This window comes from Monodon monoceros, unplaced genomic scaffold (assembly GCF_005190385.1).
Source record: "Monodon monoceros isolate NGI ecotype Baffin Bay Population unplaced genomic scaffold, NGI_Narwhal_1 Super_Scaffold_18, whole genome shotgun sequence".
NCBI classification, from domain to species: Eukaryota; Metazoa; Chordata; class Mammalia; order Artiodactyla; family Monodontidae; genus Monodon; species Monodon monoceros.
Window position 1 is genome coordinate 178,968,979 of NW_021703774.1, and position 22,511 is coordinate 178,991,489.

General features: G+C 64.6%; 1 protein-coding gene across 1 annotated transcript in view; it reads left to right on the forward strand.

The window, feature by feature from the left end:
• MEGF6 (multiple EGF like domains 6) overlaps positions 1–20,616 on the forward strand; it is a 104,660-nt gene extending 84,044 nt beyond the window's left edge. Inside the window, exons 10-37 of the mRNA XM_029230562.1 lie at positions 43–162; positions 486–608; positions 1,119–1,283; positions 1,644–1,775; positions 2,643–2,771; positions 4,407–4,535; positions 5,162–5,296; positions 5,373–5,507; positions 7,564–7,689; positions 8,395–8,526; positions 8,692–8,820; positions 8,948–9,079; positions 9,596–9,724; positions 9,814–9,942; positions 10,130–10,258; positions 10,632–10,760; positions 11,041–11,178; positions 11,569–11,697; positions 11,866–11,997; positions 12,104–12,232; positions 12,783–12,911; positions 13,913–14,041; positions 14,323–14,451; positions 14,685–14,813; positions 14,901–15,029; positions 15,614–15,742; positions 17,119–17,166; positions 17,489–20,616. Coding sequence (XP_029086395.1) covers positions 43–162; positions 486–608; positions 1,119–1,283; positions 1,644–1,775; positions 2,643–2,771; positions 4,407–4,535; positions 5,162–5,296; positions 5,373–5,507; positions 7,564–7,689; positions 8,395–8,526; positions 8,692–8,820; positions 8,948–9,079; positions 9,596–9,724; positions 9,814–9,942; positions 10,130–10,258; positions 10,632–10,760; positions 11,041–11,178; positions 11,569–11,697; positions 11,866–11,997; positions 12,104–12,232; positions 12,783–12,911; positions 13,913–14,041; positions 14,323–14,451; positions 14,685–14,813; positions 14,901–15,029; positions 15,614–15,742; positions 17,119–17,166; positions 17,489–17,550 — 3,515 coding nt within the window. The 3' untranslated portion in view covers positions 17,551–20,616. The remainder of the gene's footprint in view (positions 1–42; positions 163–485; positions 609–1,118; positions 1,284–1,643; positions 1,776–2,642; positions 2,772–4,406; positions 4,536–5,161; positions 5,297–5,372; positions 5,508–7,563; positions 7,690–8,394; positions 8,527–8,691; positions 8,821–8,947; positions 9,080–9,595; positions 9,725–9,813; positions 9,943–10,129; positions 10,259–10,631; positions 10,761–11,040; positions 11,179–11,568; positions 11,698–11,865; positions 11,998–12,103; positions 12,233–12,782; positions 12,912–13,912; positions 14,042–14,322; positions 14,452–14,684; positions 14,814–14,900; positions 15,030–15,613; positions 15,743–17,118; positions 17,167–17,488) is intronic.
• Positions 20,617–22,511: the final 1,895 nt, after the last annotated feature.

Genomic DNA, 22,511 nt, shown 5'->3' on the forward strand with positions numbered 1-22,511 from the left:
GGGCACCTGGGTGCCAGCCGGGCTGTGGTGTGTGCCCTGCAGATGTCGATAACTGTGCCGACTCCCCGTGCTGCCAGCAGGTTTGCACCAATAGCCCTGGCGGCTATGAGTGCAGCTGCTATGCCGGCTACCAGCTTGGCGCCGACGGCTGCGGCTGTGAGGGTGAGTGGTAGGCAGCTGTGTTGGCTGGGGAGTGGGTGCTGGTTGGGCCCCTGCCATCGGCAGGGCTGTGGGGACCTGCCCACTCCGTCCCCCGCCTGAGGTCACTGTCTTTTTCTCGGGCTGGGCCTGCACCACTGGCTGCTCCCAGCCTGGCCTCCCTCAGGCAGTGCACCCCGTCCCTCTGACCCTGGGTACAGGAGGATGGCTGTGGCCTGGGTATCACCCAGCAGGCCCTTGTGCAGCGGGCAGGGCCGGGGCAGGAGGGGCCCCCGAGACCCCGACCCCCGGAGGACAGGCGCCAGCCGCCCTGGGTGTGCCCGCAGACGTGGACGAGTGCGCCTCCGGCCGTGGCGGCTGTGAGCACCGCTGCACGAACCTGGCCGGCTCCTTTCAGTGCTCCTGCGAGGATGGCTACCTGCTGGGCGAGGACCGCCGGGGCTGCAGCCGTGAGTCTCTGCTGGGCACCATGGGGACCCCACCCTCCTGGCTGGACGGACCCCACTTCTGTCCTGCCTCTCGCCGTGGGACAGGCCGGGGGCAGCAGAGCTGGGGGGAGGGGCCGGACAGACAGGCGCCCCCAGGCAGGGTGTTACTCAGGGGCCCTGGAGTCGGCTCCTGCCCTGCCCAGGTGAGAGGACGGACGCGGTTCCCGGGACCGAGGGCAGCGTCCAGAGGGCCAGAGAGCTGCTCCTGTCCCCACACCCGCTCCGTGCTCAGGGTCCCTAGGGCCAGCATGGGAGCCAGGACAGCCGGGGTAGACGTGGCATGGGTCAGGGCCTCAGAGCCCGGAGCCTCCTCTGTCCTGAGAAGTAGGGTCAGGAGTGGCTGGGGTGAGGAGGGGCCCTGGGGTGGGGCTCAGGCCCGGAGCTGCCTCTGGGCACTGAGGGGCAGGGAGTCCAAGCCCGGGGAGGCCGGGGGGGGCGGCAGGGTCTCAGGGCCCTCTGTGCTCCGCCCAGCCCTGGAGATGCCCGAGGTGGGCCTGGACGGCCACCTGCCCCTGGTGCAGCCCCTCCCGCACATAGCGGTGCTCCAGGACGAGCTGCCCCACCTCTTCCAAGATGACCACGTCGGGGCCGAGAAGGAGGCGGCGCGGGGCGAACACACACTGCAAGAGAAGTTTGGTGAGAGGTCGCCCGTCCCCAGGGCTTCTCTACCAGCGCCCCCTCGGCCCGGCTGCTGCCCACCCTGCGGTCTTGGGTCTGAGGAAGGGCTCCCGTGAGGGCCTCGTTGGACCAAGGCGCAGAGAGGCCAAGCTGCTTGGTCAGTTTGCCCAGCGCGCCCGGGGCTGAGCCTGGGATGGGCCACTAGCTCTCTGCTTAGAGCCCTTCCCGGCCCCCCATCTGGGTCCCACGTCTCTGCTCACCCACATGGGGCCTTCACAGCCTGAGGACGTCCCTTGTGCCCCTTCTCTGGCCTGGTGCTGGGCGGGGTCCAGCGCCATGGGCCAGGCTCTGAGGCCCTTCTCCCGCTGTGTCCCCCAGTCTGCCTGGATGACTCCTTTGGCCCAGATTGCAGCTTGACCTGCGCTGACTGCAGGAATGGGGGGACCTGCCTCCCCAGCCTGCGTGGCTGTGACTGCCCCGACGGCTGGACCGGGCTCATCTGCAGTGAGGGTGAGGCTGCTGTGAGGGCGTGGTGTGGGCGGGGCCCCTGAGCCCCAGGACCCGCGCGGCACACATGGTTTACGCCTGCCCGCCGGCCCTGGGCAGGGGCTCCACAGGTCCATCCGTTCACTCATTGGGTGAGGCTGCTGTGAGGGCGTGGTGTGGGCGGGGCCCCTGAGCCCCAGGACCCGCGCGGCACACACGGTTTACGCCTGCCCGCCGGCCCTGGGCAGGGGCTCCACAGGTCCATCCGTTCACTCATTCACTCGTTCATTCAGGGTCTCTTGGCTTCCTGCTCCTTGCCAGGCCCTGTTCTGGGCGCTGGGAGACCCCAGGGGCTAGCAGGGCCTGCTGTCTGCCCCTCACAGATGTCACGGTGGACGGGGGGTCTGGCGACAAGCCAACAACTAAGACATAAAGAGCAGCGAGCGGGTGGGCCAGTCATGCCCGAGTCCCAGAGGGGAGAGGTCACCTCCCCGGGCCACGCACCAAGTTGGTAGCCGAAGCACATTTGAAAGCTGCTTTCGCAGGCTCTGTCCAGAGCCTGTCCACGCCCTGTCCAGCGACCCCAGTAGTCTCAAGGGCCGTAGTGACCGTCTCTGAGGGTCTGCCAGTGACCCACTCTGAAAGTGCTGGTTGAGAAGGTGGGCGTGTCGGAGTTCAGAGGGAGAGGATGGGGCGATTGATTAGAGATGTCTGCCATGCCCGTGGGCAGGGGCAGGGAGCACGAGTGCCATCGGGTGCTACTCTGGGAAGTTGCTTTTGAACTGGGTGGCTCGACCCCCAGGAGGGTGTCTCAGCGTCTCTGGAGGGGCTTCTGGGCCCCGAGTCCTTCTGCGGGCCAGTGACCCTTGTGCTTCTCTGTGTCCCCTGCAGCTTGTCCCCCAGACACCTTCGGGAAGAACTGCAGCTTCTCCTGCAGCTGTCAGAACGGCGGGACCTGCGACCCTGTGACGGGGGCCTGCCGCTGCCCTCCGGGTGTCAGTGGAGCCCGCTGTGAGGACGGTGGGTGCAGCCCTTCCTGTGCCTCCAGGGTTGTCCTCTGGGTGGAGGGCAGGGGTGGGCATTACCTCTCAGCTCCTAGTCTCCTTCCTTCTGGGGGAAGGATGAGACCCTTTAGTGGAAGAGGCATTGAGCTTTCTACATCTGATGATTCTCCTGGGGCCTGACTATAGCAGGTGGTTAGGACTTGTTGGAAGAATAGCACTTTCGTGCTGTGTCTCCGGGGAGGTAGTGAGCTCCCTGTTCCTGGAAGCATTCAAGGAGAGCTATATGATGGCTGGGTGGGATTTGCAGAAGGGAGCACGCCTGGGCTGCGGCTGCATGGGACGACATTACCATCCTTTTTAACTTGGAAGTTGCAACATTTCTGGAGGAACTAGAGTCCACATAAGTTTCCCAGGTGCTTGATGCTTCATCTTAAAGTCTTCAGAACTTTAAGTTTCTGCTTCTTTTGCTGGCGGATGTAGCTAACATATCAAGGACTTCTGCCTTAGCAGCGGATGGCAGCAATCAGTGGACCTGTCCCCTGCCCGTGGGAACTCTGTGGGGCAGGTTTCTAAGCCCCGGGGCGGCCAGGCAGGGCTTTCCACCCCCTCCCTCTGGTCACCTTCTTGGCTTGGTTAGCGTCCCTGCCTATCTTCCCCTGCGATCTGCCATCCCTATTCTGCCGAGGCTGAAAGCCCACTGCCTGTTGGGCGCTGTATGTGTGATGGGCCCTGAACGGACCCAAGGGACTGCCGGCAGATAAAGCGTCTGCATTTTAGAGCTTCTGAGCTTCTGCTCAGGACGTGGTGTGGCTTCCTGGAGACCAGGTCTCAGTCGGGGTCCTGTGGGTAAAGTGTGCCCGTGCAGGTGAGCTTGAGGACGTTCGTTCCAATTCTCAGGGACCCCGTACTAGTCTCCTAGACTCCAGGTGCCCCAGGCTTGTGGCTGCTTCCCCCCAGTCTGTGCCTCTGTCTCCCCGTGGCCTCCTCTTCTCGTCTCCGGCCTCCCTCTCCTTTCTCTTCTAAGGACACTTGTTGGGTTAGGCCTGCTCCGACAGTGCAGGATGGCCCCACCTGGTGATCCTGGTGGATAGGATGTGGACGTACCTTGGGGTCACCATCCAGCTCCCTGAGGCCCTTCAGTAGGCAGGACGGGAGCAGGACAGAGCTGGAGGGGAGCGTTTTGGGAAGGAATGCCAGAGCCCTGTCCTGGCCCTGGGCCCCCTGAGCTTGGGCCCGTGTCCTTCCCTCTGTGAGGCCCAGAGGTTCAGGCTAGGTGACCACCGAGGGACAGATGTCAGGACGCTGCAGATGCCGGTCAGACGAGGAGGGTGGGCTTTCTTTGAGCGTCTCCCATGTGTGTGCTGGGGACGTGCTTGGCATCCCACTCTGGCCGCCATCCAGGCCACAGACCCTAGGGGCACGGGCCAGCCAGGGCAGATGGCCGCATCCATGGGGTGCACTTCATGGCTGCCCTGCCCTCGTGATGCCCTCGCCACCCCCCGGGACCCTCCCTGTCTGGGGTGCAGGGTCCTCAGGCTGCTGGGGGCCCAGGTCTCTCCTGACTCCTGTGCTGGTCCTGGGGCCCCTTGGAGCATCTCCTCGGGCGGGGGCCATGTCCGGGTGGGCAGTCAAGAGGCTCCCCTTCCCCCAGGCTGCCCCAGAGGCTTCTACGGCAAGCACTGCGCTAAGAAGTGCCACTGTGCCAACCGGGGCCGGTGCCACCGCCTCTACGGGGCCTGCCTCTGCGACCCGGGGCTCTATGGCCGCTTCTGCCACCTGGGTGAGTCCCACTGCCCACTGGCCGCCCATGTCCGGGGGGCGGGGCCACAGCGTGGGCCGGGTGCTTCCCGCCCGTGGTCCAGCTTGTGTTGGACTGTCACTGTTTACAGATGAGAATGCGGGGGCTCAGCAAGTGCCCCGGCTGGGGTGTGGGGTCTGTGGGCTCAAAGCCACGTCCTCTGGACTGCAATGGCCGCCAGGGTGTCTGTCCGGGTGGGCGGTGCCAGCCCCAGCCAGGCTGGTGGGTGGGCTGAGCGTGGACAGGGGCAGGCCTCCCTCGGAAGCTCCAGGGCACAGAGCTCCAGGACATTCCTGGCAGCAAGTCCTGAGCCCCCGATGGGGTCACCCCTCTCTGCGTCCATAGACACCTGGGATGGGAGAGGCGGTGGGATGCTGGCTAAAAGCAAGCAGACTTCATCCTAGCAGCTCTTTGTAGAAGGATTGTATAGAGGGAGGCAGTGAGGACCTGAGCGTTTCCTGGCTGGGAAGTGCCTCTCTGAGACCCTGTTTCTCATCTGTGGAATGGGCACAAACCAGCGGCTCTGTGTGGGGTCCCGGAGACCCTGGGCTGGGGAGGGTGGGCGCTCGCAGGGGGCAGGTCCCCTCACGGTTGGTTCTGGGGTGCAGCCTGCCCACCGTGGGCCTTCGGGCCGGGCTGCTCGGAGGAGTGCCAGTGTGAGCAGCGGAACACGCGCGCGTGTGACAGGAGGGACGGCAGCTGTGCCTGCAAGGCGGGCTTCGGGGGCGAACGGTGCCAGGACGGTGAGTGCAGAGCTGCGGAGGGAGGGCCTCAGGGCCGGCGGAACCCTGCAGACCCCTCTCCCCTCTCCTCCTGCAGAGTGCCAGCCGGGCTTCTTTGGGCCAGGCTGCCGGCAGGCATGCACCTGCCCCCCGGGCGTGGCCTGTGACCCCGTTAGCGGCCAGTGTGGGAAGCAGTGTCCTGCCGGCTACCAGGGGGAGGACTGCAGCCAAGGTGAGCGACCAGCCCTGGTGTGCGGGTGGGGTGCAGGTCATCTGGCCCGTGCTGGGCTCCGGGCACCAGAAGTGCTGGTCCTGGTGGCACCTTGACCTGCCATGTCCCCACCCTGGTCACGCAGTGGTGACTCAGCCACAGGTCTGCCTGTCTCTGTGCACCCGAGAGGGCGGGAACTCGTGTGTGTGTGTGTGTGTGTGTGTGCGCATGTGCACGCACGTGCAGGGAGGCCTGGAGAAGGGCCAGTGCCTCTCCAAGATTGCCCCCTCCCTCCCTCACCTGCCCACTCACTCTATCACAGGACACACTAAGTGAGATTTGTGCTGGAAGCTGGGCCAGGGGCTCCTTCCTGGTGGGTCTGAGCCAGGAGGACAGAGGCTGCTCCCGAGGGTGTTGGCTCGGAGCGAAGTCTGGGCCGGAGGTGCCGGCGTGGGGCGTGGGTGGTGACCAAAGGCCCTCCACGTGGACGCCCGGGCTGGGGGGCGGCATGAGTGGGCACCAAGCACGGGCAAGGCTGGAGGCTGGGGGCCCCTCGTTTACATGGGGGAGCCCTGGCTTTGAGCAGTGGGGCTGCCGTGGCCGCCGACGGGGTGCAGGTAGGTTGGGACCTCCCTTGGCACACTGTCCTCACCCATCAGCGGGCGGGCAGGTGGGGGCCGAGGGGGCCTGCGGTGTGACTGGTGTGACCCCGACCGGGGCAGCGGCTCGAGTCCCCCTTAGCCAGAGCTGCCCGCCCAGCTGCCCCTAAGTGGCCTGGGGGCCACCGCGCAGCCCCAGCCGAGGGGTCAGTCTCCCCCTGCACTCCAGCACACGGCAGGCCTGCCTGCACCTGCCCTCTTTGTCGGCCTGTGTGCTGAGACACGGAAGGGCCTTCACCCCCAGCCCTTCCCTGCTGGTTTTCTTTGTCTTTCTTTTCCTTTTTTCTTTAAAAGCCTCCAGGGCCCCAAGGATGAGCCACAGGAAATGACACACATATTTTTACAGCAGTAACGGGCTCCCCGCTGCTGTTAGGTCTGGAAAGTATTAACCCCCAAACACGCGTCTGCCCCCAGTCAGTGGAGCGGGGGCTCCCCTAGGTGGCGGGACAGCTCCACCCGGCCCCGCTGGGCCTCCCTGCCCGCCCCGGTCCGCACTGCGTGGGTGCCTGTGTGAGTGCCCTGAGCTGCACCTGCGGTCCAGTGGGCGGGCCTGTGCCCGCACGCCATGGGCCCTCACGGCAACAGTTCACCAGGGTGTGTTCTTTGTCCGGAGCTCATCTCGGGGCCCAAGGAGACCCCAGGCCTGGCGCCCGCCCACCCCCTGACACCTCACGCCCCTCAGGCAGGGAGCGTCCTCAGTTCTCAGCCCCGCTGGGTGTTTGGGTGCGGGGTGGGCTCTGATTCTTTGGTGTGGAGGGTACCTCAGCACGCCCTCTCCAGGTCCGTGCTGGCCTTCCTGAGCTGGGAGCTTTCCCTCCAGCAGCACTGGGGTAGCCACACGGTGCTGGGGCTGGCAGGACCCTCCCTCCACCGCGTTGCCTCCCCAGCCAGGGCAGGTGTGAGGTCTGGCGCGGCGCCCTGCAAGGCCACTAGAGCAGCCACTGCAGCCTTCACGGGTGGGCGCGAGGCTCCGCGGCCCTTGCATTCTTTCCCGAAGCCCTGCTGTGGGCCCGGAGCCACCTGGCCGCTCTCATTCCTGAACACGGGGGTGACCAGCAGGGGGTCCCCAGGGTGCACCAAAGTGAGAGGAAGGCAGAGCCAGCCCTGCACCTGCTCTCCAGGGTCCTGGCTGCCCGCCCCCCGAGCCCTGCTGGCCTGTGGTCTCCAGGCTGCCCCTCACCACCACTCCCCAAGGAGGGTCAGCCCAAGCAGGCCCCTCCTCGTCCTGCTCCATGTCCCCCGTCTCCTGCCCACTCCCGTGACCGCCCTCATCACCCAGGGGACCACAGCTGTGTCCAGCAATGCTGCTGGGGCAGGGGGCAGGTGCCGGGGGCAGGTGCCCCGGGCGGGGCGGGGCCGCAAGGGGAGGACGGCAGCTCCTTGTGGTGGTGGCTGAGGCCCCCCACCCTCCCCCGTAGAGTGCCCGGCCGGGACGTTCGGCAAGAACTGCTCAGGCTTCTGCTCCTGCGAGGGCGCCCCCTGCGACCTGGTCACGGGGCGGTGCCTGTGCCCTCCTGGGAGGACCGGGGCTGACTGTGCGGCAGGTGAGTGGCAGCCTTGTCCCGTGCTCTCCTAACCGCCCTGGGCTGCATGACTCCTGGCCGTGTTTGGGGAGCCCAGCCTGGATCCCATTTGGGGACCCCAGCCCCGGGCCATGTTTGGGGAGCCCAGCCTGGATCTCATTTGGGGACCCCAGCCCCAGGCCGTGTTTGGGGACCCCAGCCCCGGTCTGTGTTTGGGGAGCCCAGCCTGGATCCTATTTGGGGACCCCAACTCTGGGCTGTGTTTGGGGACCCCAGCACTGAGCTGTGTTTGGGGAGCCCTGGCCTCAGCCCTGGAGCCCTGCAGACCCCAGGCCAGTCCACAGCAACTGCGAGAGCTCACACCAACCAGCCTTGGGTCTGGACGTGGGCATCTGTGGCCTCCCTGTGGCCATGTGGCCATGACTAGGAACTGTCAGCCGTGGAGACAGGTTGACCAGCGGCCCCCAGCCCTCCGCGGGCCTGTGGCTTGTCCTCTAGGCACTGTTCACTCTGGGTGCCCCCCTTTTGCCTGTTGAGCCATTCTAGGGCAGGGGCTCCCTTTCTGGGGGTGGACGCCCTATAGCCAGCAGCCCATGAGGAGGCTGGGGGTTCCCGTGACCTGTCCCTCTCCCTCCTCCGGGACAGCTCAGGTGGGAACAGAAGTTCCTGCTTCCCGATGGGCCCAGCAAGGCCCCAGGGGAGACTGACTGGCTGTGGTGGGGCTAGATTGTCCTGAGGGTCGCTGGGGGCTCGGCTGCCAGGAGATATGCCCGGCGTGCGAGCACGGTGCCTCCTGTGAGCCTGAGACTGGAGCCTGCCTGTGCCGCCCCGGCTTCATGGGCGGCCGCTGCCAGGACAGTGAGTGCCGCCCCGACCTCGGCCCCACCTGCGACCCCCGTGTCCCACCCCTGTGTCCCGTACCCGTGTCCCCCTGCCCCCGTGTCCCACCCCTGTGTCCCGTACCCGTGTCCCCCTGCCCCAGTGTCCCGTGTCCCCAGTGCGCTCACCCTGCCCTCCCTGCAGCTTGCCCAGCAGGCTGGTTTGGGCCCAGCTGCCAGATGCGATGCTCCTGCGTCAACGACGGGCTCTGCCACCCGGTGACTGGCCACTGCAGCTGCGCCCCGGGGTGGACCGGCCTCAGCTGCCAGAGAGGTAGGCGGCCTGGTGTGCAAGCGTCCCTGCCCTGCCCTGGGGAAGCCTCCGCCCAGGCCCCGGGGAGGGCCCCGGACCCCATCGTGGCTGTGGTCACCTGCACAGGGTGACCCGGCCCCTGTTGCAGCCTGTGACAGCGGCCACTGGGGGCCCGACTGCAGCCACACCTGCAACTGCAGTGCAGGCCACGGGAGCTGCGACGCCATCAGCGGCCTGTGTCTGTGTGAGGCCGGCTATGTGGGCCTGTGGTGCGAGCAGCGTGAGTCCCGGCCCCGCCTGCACACGCGCACACGCGCACACGCGCATGCATACGCGAATGTGCACACGCCCAAGTGTCGGGGACCTAGTCCTGCCTTCCTGTCCCTGGACAAACAGGGAGTCTCCTTGCCTGAGCCCACCCCCATCCCTCCCCAGCCTGGGCCAGGCTCCACCCTCCCACCTGCCTGGGCCCAACAGAAGGCCCACCTGGCGCAGCAGGGAGAGGTGGGGCCAGTTGCGCCCCACAGGACACCTGGCACCTGGAGGAGGGGAGGAAGGTGTCTGCTAAGGAACGAGGGCCTTGCCCTGGCCGGGTTGGTGGGTCTGAGTGGGCCTGGGGCTCCCTCCTCCCCAGGGCTCGGGGCTCGGTTCCTACCTGGGGGACAGGTGCAGAGGCCTTGGGTATGGAGGGGCTTCTCCTGCCCCACAGTCCCGGGCCCTGGCCCGGTGGTGGTGGAGGCCTGGGGAGGATTAGGTCAGGCTCACCGTCCCCCCAGCTGATGGTCTGGTGTCTCAGGGTGTCCCCAGGGCTACTTCGGGCCGGGCTGTGGGCGGCAGTGCCAGTGTGAGCACGGGGCAGCCTGTGACCATGTCAGTGGGGCCTGCACCTGCCCGGCCGGCTGGAGGGGAACCTTCTGTGAGCGCGGTGAGCCAGGGTGCAGGCCGGGGTGGCCGGGCATGTGGGTGGGGACCCATGACCCCTGGCCATCTCCCATCACCGCCCCCTGCCTGCAGCCTGCCCTGCCGGCTTCTTCGGAGTGGACTGCCACCGCGCCTGTGACTGCAGCACCGGGGTGCCCTGCGACGCCGTAAACGGCTCCTGCCTCTGCCCTCCTGGCCGCCGGGGTCCCCGCTGTGCCCAGAGTGCGTGAGGCCCCCATCAGCCCTGGGTGCTGCCCGTTAGGGTTAGGGTCAGTCCTTATCTGTGGCCACCCTGACTGGTGCCCAGGCCAGAGGGAGGGGCAGATGGACCACAGCAGCCCGAGACCATCTGCTGCAGCCCCTCCCGGGGTCCGTCCCTCCGGCCCCTGACCGCCCCTCTCTCCTGCAGCCTGCCCAGCCCACACGTACGGCCACAACTGCAGCCAGGCCTGCTCCTGCTTTAATGGGGCCTCCTGTGATCCTGTTCACGGGCAGTGTCGCTGTGGCCCTGGCTGGATGGGGCCCACCTGCCTACAGGGTAAGCCCTGCCCAGGAGTCTGGGGTCAGGCAACGTGCTTGCCCCTCCCTGGGCCGTGCAAGGTCACACCGTGTCGGGCACGAGGTGGACACACAGCTCACTGGGAATGGAGGGCAGGGAGGGCGGGGGCCATGCCCCCGCCATGGGGCACCGGGGCAGGGGAGGAAGGCTTAGGACCATACCCTTCAGTCCTGAGCCCCCGGAGGCTGGGCATCTGGGCCCAGGGAGTCCTGGAGCAGGTCATCCTAGAGGCAGCCCTAGGTCCCTGCCCTTTGTGGCGGGCCTTCAGGTCCAATGGGCTGGCCCTCCGAGGGTTCAGGCCCCCGGCCTGGCTGGCGGGGATGCTGCAGGTCACTTCTCTCTCCGTCCCCAGCCTGCCCTGCAGGCCTCTACGGCAAGGACTGCCAGCATTCCTGCCTCTGCCAGAACCGGGGCACCTGTGACCCTGTCTCAGGCCACTGCACCTGCCCCGAGGGCTGGGCTGGGCTGGCCTGTGAGAAAGGTGAGCGCCGGGCAGGCGGGCGGAGGAGGAAGGAGGGACCCTGTGGTCTGGAACCCAGGGCCAGCGCCCCGGTGTGCCTCGGTGCAGCCCCCTCCCCCTGTGGCTGCCTGGAGTTGGGGGTCAGGGTCCTGGGGTGTGGCCTGCAGTGTCACCAGCCCACTGGGCACCCCTCCTTCCCAAGGACACGGGATCCGAGGCTCTGGGTGCGGGAAGCAGGGGCGGGCGGGGGTGTCCTGGGCCCCAGGGGCTGGACCCTCACCGGTCCCCTCCCCTGCCCCAGCCTCTACAGAGTGCCCCCCGGGGTTCTCCGGAGCCGGCTGCCACCACGTCTGCGGGTGCCTCCACGGCGGCCTCTGTGACCGGCACACAGGCCACTGCCGCTGCCCGGCCGGCTGGACCGGGGATGAGTGCCAGAGCCGTGAGTGGGGCGGGTTAGAGCCCCTCCGGTGTGGCCTTGGCTCACGCCAGGGTGTGGAGGCCTCCCCGGGGTGGGCAACGGGCAGGTAGGGGGCAGGGCTGTGGGCTGAGCTCCCGGGGCCTCCCCGCCTCTGTCCAGGGAGCCTCCCCGAGCAGCCCGCCCGCCTCTTTCCCCGCAGCCTGTCCCAAGGGCGCCTTCGGGTTCTCTGTGAGAGGAGAACTGTGCCTGCCGGCGGGGGGCCGCCTGCCACCGCGTCACCGGGGCGTGCCTCTGCCCGCCGGGATTGAGGGGCTTGCGGTGTGAGAATGGCGAGCCCCCAGCTCCGCTGGTGCTCCGGGTGGGGCTGGGCCCTTCACACGATGACCCCTCCGGGCCCATGCCTCCCTGCAGCCTGCCCGCCTGGCTGGTTTGGAGAGGCCTGTGCCCAGCGCTGCCAGTGCCCACCCGGCGTTGCCTGTCACCACATCACCGGAGAGTGTCACTGTCCCCCAGGCTTCACTGGGCCCGGCTGTGAGCAGGGTAGGTGACCAACCTGGGCGGGCCCTTGGGCAGTGGGTGGCTCAGGCCACGTGTGCCCTTGTGCTGGGCCCCAAACCTCTACCCCCAGGAGGGGCTCCGGGAGGCGACTCCCGGGAGGATGCCCACTCCAGGCAGGGCCGGCACTGACCTCCTGCCTCCTCACCCCAGCCTGCCCGCCCGGTGCCTTTGGGGAGAACTGTGGGCAGAAGTGTCAGTGTCCCGGCGAGGACCAGGCCTGCCACCCTGCCTCGGGGGCCTGCGTGTGTGCCGCTGGCTACCACGGTGCCGGCTGCCAGAAACGTGAGTGTGCCCATGCTGCCCGCTGGGCCCTTGGGAAGGATGACGTGGGAGGTCAGGGGCTTTGTGAGCCCCCCTGGCCCCTGGCAGCTGGCCCCTCCCCCTGCAGGGTGCCCGCCCGGGCGGTTCGGGCCCGGCTGTGAGCAGCTGTGTGGGTGTCTCAACGGGGGCTCCTGTGACGTGGCCACAGGGGCCTGCCACTGCCCATCTGGGTTCCTCGGAACGGACTGCAGCCTCGGTGAGTGGCCAGGGTGAGGGCAGGGGCAGCTCCTCCCTGCGCCTCGGTGGTTAGGGTTAGCCAGCCTGCGGGGAGGACAGCCCCTGACCACCCCCTTCTTGGGCCCGCCCCCCGGGGCCTGGCCGCAGACTGGGCTAAGCTGGGGGTTCCATGTGACCAAAGCATCCCTGCCGGCCAGCTCTGCCTGGCCGTGTGCTGTGCCCCCGGCTCAGGCCATGTCCACCAGGGGCCGTGCAGAGGCCAGCTGGGCATGCTGCCGAAAGAATGGCCTTTCCCTGAGCCAGGTGGGGCCTTTCCAATCATCTGGAATCCTGGTTGGGCTGGCAGGGTGGGCGGGGGCCGCCGTGAGTCACGCGAAACGCAGCGCAGGCCGGCCCCCAGCAGAGCCAGCAGGCAGGGGGCGTGGCAGCAGGCAGCCCCGCCGCATCTGGGCAGACAAGGGAGTCTCCCCACCCCGCCTTCCCTGGCCCATCCCGCCCTGTCCCGGGTTGACACGGCAGAGAGGGGGGATCCTGCCTGGAGTGGCCACCCTCCCATTTCCTCCTGGCAGCCTGTCCACACGGCCGCTTTGGCCCCCGCTGTGCCCACGTGTGCAGTTGTGGGCAGGGGGCGGCTTGTGACCCCGTGACCGGCACCTGCTCCTGCCCCCCCGGGAGGACCGGCGTCCACTGTGAGCACGGTGAGAGCCTGCTCCCCCTGCTGCCTTGGATACTTCATGGGTATCACTCCCTCAGCCTCGGGGGGAGGGTGATGGGGTGAAGCCCTGGGGTCACTGGCGGAGAACTGGGTCCCCACCATTAATCCCCCAAGTGCCCTGAGGATAAGTGAGGGTCTAGCTTGTGTTGACAGCAGCGTCCACTCGGGTCATTGGGTCATCCGATAGCATCCCACGCCTTGTCTTGACCTGTGACTCCAAGGTTCAGGCCATCAAGTGACCTGTCCAGTTCCCTGTGCCCAGTGGGGGATGAACCCGTTCTGACCCAGAGCCCCCCCCAGCAGGAGGGGTCAGGCGGCTGTTTCGTCTGAGGACGGAGCCAGCCTTCTGGCTGATGTCCTCTTGGGTTGGGGTCCCTCTGGCCTTTCTACCGGGCCCAGTGGCCAGGGACCCCACAGAGAGGGAGGCCTGGAGCCCAGCCCATGGTGGGGAGCTGGGGCAGTCCCTGGGGACTGTGGTGGGGCTCATGCTTACGATGGCATGCACAGTCCTCAAGGCCCTGCTTGGCCTGGCCCCATACCCTGGTAGGTCTGAGCCCCCTGCTGCCCTCTGGTCCTCGTCAAGGGGCCGGTCACACTCCCCTAGGCCCGCAGGGGAGGACGGTAGCCATGGGTCAATCAGCGTGTGAACAGGGGCCACCTGGAGTGCAGGGTTGCCCAGCCTCCTCTGTGCTACCACCTCCAGGAAGACTTCCCTAACCCCCTGCCGCCAGCTGGGCAGGCACTCACAGCCCCTGGCGGGCCCTGGTCCCTCTCGTCCTGTGTTATCCTCAGCGCCGATCAGGCCTGGCATCTGTGGAGGATGGATGAACGGGCAGGATGTGGTTGGTGTTGTTTCCTGGCACGTGTGTGCCCGGGGGGCAGGGACTGGTTCTGAGAGGCCCGGGGAGTGTTTGTTGAATGACTGTCAGATCTGGGGGTTGCGTCCCTGGGCCAGAGCTCTGAGCAGTGCCCGACTGTCCCCAGGTTGCCCCCAGAACCGGTTTGGTGTGAACTGTGAGCACATGTGCTCCTGCAGGAACGGGGGCCTGTGCCACGCCGCCAGCGGCAGCTGCTCCTGCGGCCTGGGCTGGACCGGGCTGCACTGCGAGCTGGGTGAGTGTCTGTCCGGGGTAGCCTGGGGGCCACATCGCCGTGTGAGCTGCAGGGGTGGTACCTGCAGGGGAGCGAGGCCGTACCCGGTGTGGTGGTGGCAGGGTGGGGGGCCCTAGGCTCCCGAGGGGGGTCATAGCTCGAGGGCGTTTGCGGGGGCCGCAGGTTGCCGTAGGGCCGGGCGAGGCTGCCGGGCTCCCGCGGATCAGGCTAGTGCCCAGGGGCCAGCCCCGTGCCCCCTGCTCTCCCGTGGCAGGAGGCTGACCCGCCGGCCCCCTCCCCAGCCTGCCCCGCTGGGCGCTACGGTGCCGCCTGCCGCCTGGAATGCTCCTGCCGCAACCACGGCACCTGTGAGCCCTCGTCGGGCGCCTGCCACTGCGGCCCCGGCTTCTACGGCCAGGCCTGCGAGCACCGTGAGTCGTGGGGTCGGCCCCTGTCCCGGCATCCGCTCCTCCGCTTTCCGTGTCACTCCCCGCGGGGGCCCGATGAGATGAGGCCTGACCCCAGCTTCGGTGGGGCTCCCGGGCCAGAGGTCCCGGCTCAGGGCCGGGCCTGGGTGGGAGGACAGGGGAGCTGGGCCCCTGACCCGGTCCTTTGCTCACTCTGGGCAAACTGAGTCAGGAGCTCCAACCCGGGTCTCCCTCAGCCTGTCCCGCTGGCTTCCACGGGGCTGGCTGCCGGGGGACGTGCGAGTGTCAGCACGGCGCCCCCTGTGACCCCGTCAGTGGCAGGTGCCTCTGCCCTGCCGGCTTCCGTGGCCAGTTCTGCGAGAAGGGTGAGTGGTCCGTGCGCCCACGTTCTCCATCCGGCCCCTCACCCCCGGGTACGGGACAGGTGATGCTAAGCCCACTGCCCCCACCAGGGTGTGAGTCGGGCTCATTTGGAGAAGGCTGCAACCAGCAGTGTGACTGCGAGGATGGGGTGCCCTGCGACCCCGTCACCGGCCACTGCCTATGCCCCCCGGGGCTCATGGGGGCCACCTGTGACCTGGGTGAGTCTGGGGTCCCGCTTGGTGGGGGCCATGGGCGTGGGTCTCTGTCAGTGTTGTTGACCGTGTTGAAGGAGCCCCACCTGTGCCACGTGTGGCCTGGGCACCGTGCCCAACCCCTCCCTCTGCAGGGCCCCCAGCACGGAGCTCCTGCTCGGGTTGTCAAGGCCAGTCCCGCCCTCTGGTCCCCACCTGAGTCCCCCGTTAGCCTCTCCCTTGGGCGTGGGCCCAGTTAGGTGGGAAGGAAACGTGCCAGCCTCCCAGACGTGCCCGGGAGGAGGCGCCGGCCCTGGGGGCTCCACACACGTCCTCATGGCTCTTGGCCGTCTTGCCCTGGAGGGAGCATCCCTGACCGCCAGCTCCCCTTTGCCAGCCGGGGGCTGGGCGGGAAGGCGGGGCAGTGATCCTGGGCCGGTGCCTGGTGCCCTGCGCTTTCCCATGTGAGAGCTCCTGCAGGACAGGGAAGCTGAGGCCCGAGGTCCTTGCTCCCGCACATCCCCCACGGGGCGGCCCGAAGCCTGGGGTCCCGGCCGCAGGCAGACGGGAGTGGCACTCAGGCCCGTCTCTCCCGTGTCTTGTGCCCTCAGGCTGCAGAAGCGGCTTCTTCGGGCCAGGCTGTGCCTTGCGCTGCTCCTGCGGGGGTGGGGCTGACTGCGACGCTGTCAGTGGGCAGTGCCACTGCGTGGACGGCTACGTGGGGCCCATGTGCCAGCAGGGTGAGTCAGGCTCGGGGGAGAGAGGGACGACTCTGCTGGCTGGGCCAAAGGTCACCAGCCCAGCGCGGCGCCCATGGTATCTGCAGGCCTCTGACGGGCCAAGTGTGAACCTTCCAGCCCTTGGACCACGGGGCCGGACTCGGCCGTGGGCCAGCCGGCAGTGCCCTGCTGACTCCAGGCCCAGACAGCGGCTGGGGTGGGCTCAAACTGCAGAGGGCGGAGACCCCACGGGCAGGGCTGGGTGATCCAGCGTGGGTGGGCGCAGACACAGCCCACCGCCCCACCCCTTCCTCGCCCTGTGTGTGTGTGAACCAGGGCACGACGGTGCGCCCATGCATGTGTGTGCAGTAGCACAGGCGTGTGCTCCCGTCTGTGCACGCTAGCACCTGCGTGTGTCCCAGTGTGTGCGTGCCAGTGCCTGTGTGTGCTCCCATGCGCACGTGTGCTTCACGGCATGCCTGTGCTCCAGTGCATTCGTGTTCCTGTTTGCACCCACGGGCAGGGTCGGGGAAGGTGCCGTGATGGCACCGTGGCCTCTCAGCCCCCTAAGCCTCTGGGGGAATGTGCTGTCTGCAGGCAGAGCTCGGGGTGCCCTGCCCCTCCGGCCAGCTGTGCTCCTCTGGTGTCCTGGTCACCTCCCCCAGGCCCAGCCTGCTCCTGGGAAGAGGCAGCACCAAGAGGTCGTGTCTGCCAAGCGAGACCAGAGGCTGGCTTGGGGCCTGTGCCGGGCAGGCCCTGAGATGGGGTGAAGGGGGAGCCAGGCTGTGAGCGGGGATTCCAGTCTGGGCTCCTTGGCTTGGGGACCCCAGACATGGTCTTCATATTGTGTGTGCATCTTTTTGAGCCTCGTCGAGGCAGCCCTGGCCACAAACTGTTAAGCACCTTTAGGGGAGGGATCCCACCTCCTGCAGAGGGGTGGGGTGGGGCAGGTGGAGGCAGAACCTGGGGGGCTGGTGCTGGGATGAACGCTGTCCATGGCGGCACCTGGTGGTGAGGTGTGGTACTGCGCCGCAGGCGTCCTGGGCGGCCTTGACCTTCAGCGAGGGTCAGGAGCTGGGGGTTCACCTGCCTGAGGCCCCGTCTGCTTGAGCAGAGCCCTGCTGGGAAGGAGGACAGGCAGGGCCTCGCTGCCCTCTGTCCTGGAGTGGACCCTGCTTAGTCCCTCCGCATCCAGCCTGAAGTCCCACCTCCCGGCCCCTCTTCCAGCAGGCAGGGCTGGGGACTTGCCTTTGGGGAGCGGGAGAGCCCCATCATTTGCATAGGATTGAGGTGGGGAGAGGCCCTGCAGGGTGGGAGTGGGGGTCCCTGCAGGCCTCGCTGCCCCGTTTCTGTTGCCCACCAAAGGGTGGGGCAGTAGCGTGTCTGTCTGCCTTCAGGTGGGCCCTCCCAGTTCCCCGAGACCCCATCCACAGCCCTGGGCCCAGGTAAGGGGGCCGGGGGCATCCCCACTTTGCCAGGAGGGTGGCATTTGGTGGCATCGCGTGTTCGTTACCAGCAGACTGAGGCCAGAGGAGGGGTGAGAATCGGGCACTTGCGTGTGATCTGGGCCCCGCTGGGTGGCGGGCATTCCAGAATCTGGACCGCAGAAATGAGGCGTCGGGGGCAGCTGGGGAGGAGCGGCTGGGCTGCCCCCCTCTGTCGGGCTGGGGCTGGAAGGACAGGAGGGGAGTCCTGAGCCCAGAGCTCTGAAAACGTGGAGAGTCTGCACCTGCCCCGGGGTGACCTGCTCGTCTCCTGCCCCTTCAGTGGCTTCACAGTCAGCCTCCCACCGCCCCGGGCTCAGCAGCAGCAGCGCAGAGAAGCAGTAGCTCAGGGGCAGCGCCCGCCGAGGCCTGTCTCCCAGGGGCCGCTGAGAGGACCCAGGGGCCTTGGTGACCACTGAGGAGGGACGCCGGGGGCCGGGACTCCTGCCCCACCCTTGTCTCCGACAGTCGTGCAGCTGCAAGGATCGTCTGGCCACGAGGAGGGAGGCCCTGCCCGGCCGCGCTCTGCAGCACCGGGGCACCGGCGCGGGGCCACAGTGTGGAGGAAGCCCCCAGCCGGCGCCCTGGGGCGGGACTGCGGGCAGGTGTGGGTGCAGGTGCGGTCGTGGGGCCCCTGCCCTCGGAGCAGGTTCTTCTGGTGCTAGGCCCGGGGACTGCTGCAGCTCAGCCTGTTTACCTGGAAACAGCTGGGCCGTATTTATGGAAAGGTATTTATGGGCAGCCAGACATGCCCACTGCACCCCTGGGCGCTGGAGGGCTGCCCGCCTCCTGCCCAGCCCGGGAAGCCCTGACTCGGGACTGCGGGACCCTGAGGGGCCTCTGGGTGGGCGCTTCGGTACCATGTGAAACCCAGTAAGTTAAGAAAGGAGCAGCCACTTCCTCAAGGCCTGTGTGTTCACTGCTTCGTGTGGGGCCCGCGGGGCGGCCTCCTGGGCCTGCCGCCATGAATGCGCCTGACCGGAGAGGCCCGTTTGGCCCCTGTGCCCCTCTGGGGACAGGGGAGCCACACAAGCAAAGTCGGGGTTTATCCCAGTTCCCGGTGCTCTAGAGGGGCGTGGTGCCCCGAGACCGAGGAAGCGCTGAGTCCTAGAGCCTGCGTGGGGGAAGCATGGCCCCGAGGGGAGGAGGGAAGGGGTGCTGTTGGGGGCAGCCTGGGTGCCCCTCTACTCCTACCCTGGCCCTATCTTCAGGGTAGAGCCAATGGAGAGGGCTGGACCCAGATTGTCACGCTGGACACCTCGGTCTAGGCTGTAGCCCCCTCCCCCTCCCCTCCAGCACCAGCCCAGGTAGCTGATGCCTCTAAGGGCGAAGGATCTCATGGGGCAAAATAGGGTGGGTTCTAGAAAGCCCTGTCCCCTTAGACAACTAGTGAACAGCCAGTAGCAGAGGAAACCGAATTAATGGGCCACCGTGTTAAGACTCTGAGGTACATGAATATAATCCATACCTGGAAGGGGTTGGGGATGGTGGTGGTAACGTGATGCGGGAAGAAGCAGAGGCCAAGAAGGACCAGGGGCAGGACTGAGCGGGAGCGTGTGGGCGCTGCAGTCGGAGGGAGGGTGGCAGGAATCAGGCTGAATAGTGGGTTCTCCAGCTCAGGACACTCCCAGGAGGCAGCATGGAGGCTGAGAGAGAGAAGATACAAAGGAAAGATCGGTAGAAATGGGCAAGGGAAGTGTTAACGCCCGTGTGTCTGAAGTCCTAGAAAAAGAAGGTAAAACCCATTGACACAAAGCAGCAAGTTCTCAGGTCCAAAGCTGGATGGTCTCAGATGGAATAAAACAAAATAAAAAAGCCCTTGTCCAAAGAACTTAAAGAATAGTAGTGGCAAGGAGAAATGCTACAATGCCCAGAAAAAATAAACAGGAGTCAAGAGTGACATCTGACTCCACAGCAGAAACACTGAAAGCGAGAAGGTGGTGATGTTGATTTCAAAACGTTGAAGAGGAGATGTCGAAATTTGAATTTCACGGCCTTGAATCATATGTCCTGCTAAACTGTCACTGAGAAGCAAAGTGGATGTTTATTCTCAGGTGTCCAGGGCCTCGGTGGGCACCGCGCGAGAACCAGACGTGAAAATACACTCAGAGAAGTTTCCCAGCAAGAAGGGAAAGTGTGAGGTAGTCACTGCATTTCCCATATGACCTAGTGATTAAGAGAATTACAGCAATCACAGCGGAAGCCAGGTGAGGTGGGAGCTGAGGCAGGTGGGGAAGAGAAAGACACTGATAAAAGGAAGCGAAACTCTAGTGCAGTTGGAGCTGAATAAGAAACCGTGACCTCTGCAAAAATGCTGGCAGGATGTTTAACTTTCAGATGGGAGGGAATTTCACCTCTCCAGTGGAAGGCAGGAAGGAAGGAAGAGTCAAGCAGAATAAGGAAGCAGATTAAAGCCTGATTGAAGTTGTTACAGATGATCAAAAATCAGATCCCTAGGCTGCATTAAACATGCTTCCACAGCATTTTGTTTACGAAAGACATACCTGGAAGGACAGAAGTATAAGCGTACAAAGTAAACAGAAAGAAAGCCGGGCCGTGAGTTTTGTTATTTCAGGGTGAAAAGCATCGTATGTGCCTGTATGTAAATATACACACATACATGCACCAGCAGTCGAGGCTCAGATTCATAAAGCTGTGGTGGGTGTAACAGGAGGAAATGATTAAACTGGTGATTTTAATAGAAAAGCCAATACAAAAGCAAGACACAGCAATGATAACGTTTTAATCATCTTTACACACATGCTGTGTATACCTATATTCATTTATTTCTATTCACATATGTACACATTTATGTTTAAGTCTATGAACTTCACACATGGAGAATAACGGAACATTTAACTAGCCTAAAATTCCGTCTTTGAAGAGTAATAAAGAAGAATATTCTAACAAGATTGATGATTTTTTTAAACATGAAGCAAGAAAAAAAAATACAGAAGATGGGAGGGTTAACTACAGACACAGAGAATAAGACATAAAAGAGAGTATTAGGAACAGCTATGTACTAGTAACTTTGAACACTTAGAAAGATGGATATGTTTTGGGAAAGTATAAAATGCCAGGATCAGTGTAAGTAGAAATTAAAAATGTGAATAAACTAGTAACAAGTAAATGCAAACAGTAGCCACAGCTCCACCTCCCCCTCTGTCACCAGGAACACCTGGGACAGGTGTTGGTAAAGGGGGCTGGGCCAGACTTCCAAGACACAGGAACTTGTCTGATGTGAGATGTTCCAGAAACATTAAATAGAGGAAACGCGACTCATTTCAGGAGGCCAGTCCCAACTGGGTTCTACAACCAGGTGAGGGCAGTACGAGAAAAGAAAATTACAGACTCACAACATGTATGCAGAAAGCCTGAGTAAAATATGCCGGCGTCTCAAAACTATTTAGAAAAAACCCACTTGATCCAATGGGACTTGGACCTGATTAAAATGAGAGGACAGTTTAACATCAGAAAATGTGTCCATGTGTTTGGGTGACATGAAAAATCACGATGGTCTTGCTAGAAGTAGAAACAGCATTCGATAAAGTTCAGCTCTCTTTCGGATGTAAGTTCTTGGGAAACTGGGTACAGAAAGGCGCTTTCTTGGCAATGGTCATGTGCTAAGAATGTACTAGTTGAGCGGGGAAAGTGATGGATTCCAGCAAGTGGCCCAGGCCTCCTCGCCCCCCCACCTGGGCTCCTGCCTCCCCGCCCCCACGTTGCTGGTATCCTCAGCCCTGATGTGACAGCCTGTGTTTCTGGCCGTCCTTCCACAGTAGAACTGGGGGCATGGGCTCGGCTTGCGTCATGCTGGGCCACCTGGACAGGACCTGGGTTGGGCCCTGTAAACTTCGTGGGCAGAATGAACAAATTCCCTTAAAGATGGAGAATCAGATCGTCACTCACTCCTCCTGACCCCAGCAGAGCTTGGAGGACCCCAGGCCATACCATCAGGTGAGCAAAAGAAGTGAGAGGTGTTCAGACCTGCGGGGAAGGGACAGACCAGCCTGTCGCTTTAGGAAAGCTGAGAGGGCCAGAGACAGATTAGCACGATCATAAGAATTTGGCAAAGTGGGCCATAAAATCATATCGATGATAGGAAATGTATAAAACCTATAAAAATCTGTAGTTCTAAAATACTGCCAATGACCCACTAGAAAACAGAATACAGAATAAGATCCTGTTCAACGTGGCAACAAACCCCGGAAATACCGGAATTTATATCGCGAGAAGATGGGTGAAGCCCTTCACAGTTTCAGATCTTAAGGGCCAGAAAGTGAGGATGCCGGCCCCGGCCAGCCCTCAAACGGACTTGGTTCCAGTGACGGGGTAGATGGGTGACAACTGGGGGGGGGCGCGGTTTGGGGCCCAATGTCAGGAATGCTGACAACAGAGAGCCGGGAGGAGGTGAGTGGGGTTCACCGAAACCCAAGGGCTCGCAGGGGTGTGGGTGGAGAGGCGGGATCTGCACGTACAAACACTGGTGCACATCGTTGCTCCCAAGGGGCAGAAACGGCGGTCCAAGGGCTCTACGTGAGGCCTGGGAATTGGGGTCCACCAGGCACCGTTGGGTCCCAGGGGCCTGGGGGTCTTTGGTTGCAGTGTAGGCCGAGGGCTGGGCCGCAGTGCCTGTGCCGGCCACCAGGGGCGATAGAGGGCAGCCGGGGCCGGGTTGGGGGGGGGTCTCCCAGCAGGAGGGACCCGTCAGGGATGTTCCCTAGCGGTTGGGAGCAGCCAGATGTGCAGAGAGATCCTAAAACTCATGTTGAGTGCGGTGAGAACGAGGTCATGGGAACATGCGCCCTTTATGTAAATTATGTCCCCCGCTCCATAGAGGGGAAACTGATTTACAAGGACATGCAGCACATGGGAGGGGGGCCTCCAGGCCCTGGGGTGATGAGCTCAGCTCGGCCCCTGATGCTCCCCCTACAGAGGACTGGGGGGCCGTCCAGCTGTGTGACCGCCTACCCCTGGCCTCTGCGCTCCCGCGAGCCACCCCTTGTGCTCCCACCTCTCCAGGGAGGGCGGAGGGTGCCCACTGCCCCTCGGGGCTGGGCACTGAGGTGCCCAGGCAGCTCTGGGGAAGGGGTGCAAGCCCCCACTCCTCACTGCTCCACAGTCATATCCACCCTGGTGCCCCGAGGCGAGAGGCCCCTGTGGAAGGGCCCCAGTGTCGTTCCCACTGGACCCCGTCTAGATGTAGGCTTTGCTGGAGTCGGCTGGGGTCCTAGGAAGCCTCAGTGGCCCCCCCGCAAACCCGCTGACCCCACCAGTAGGCAGAGGGCCCTTGGGCCTCTATCTCC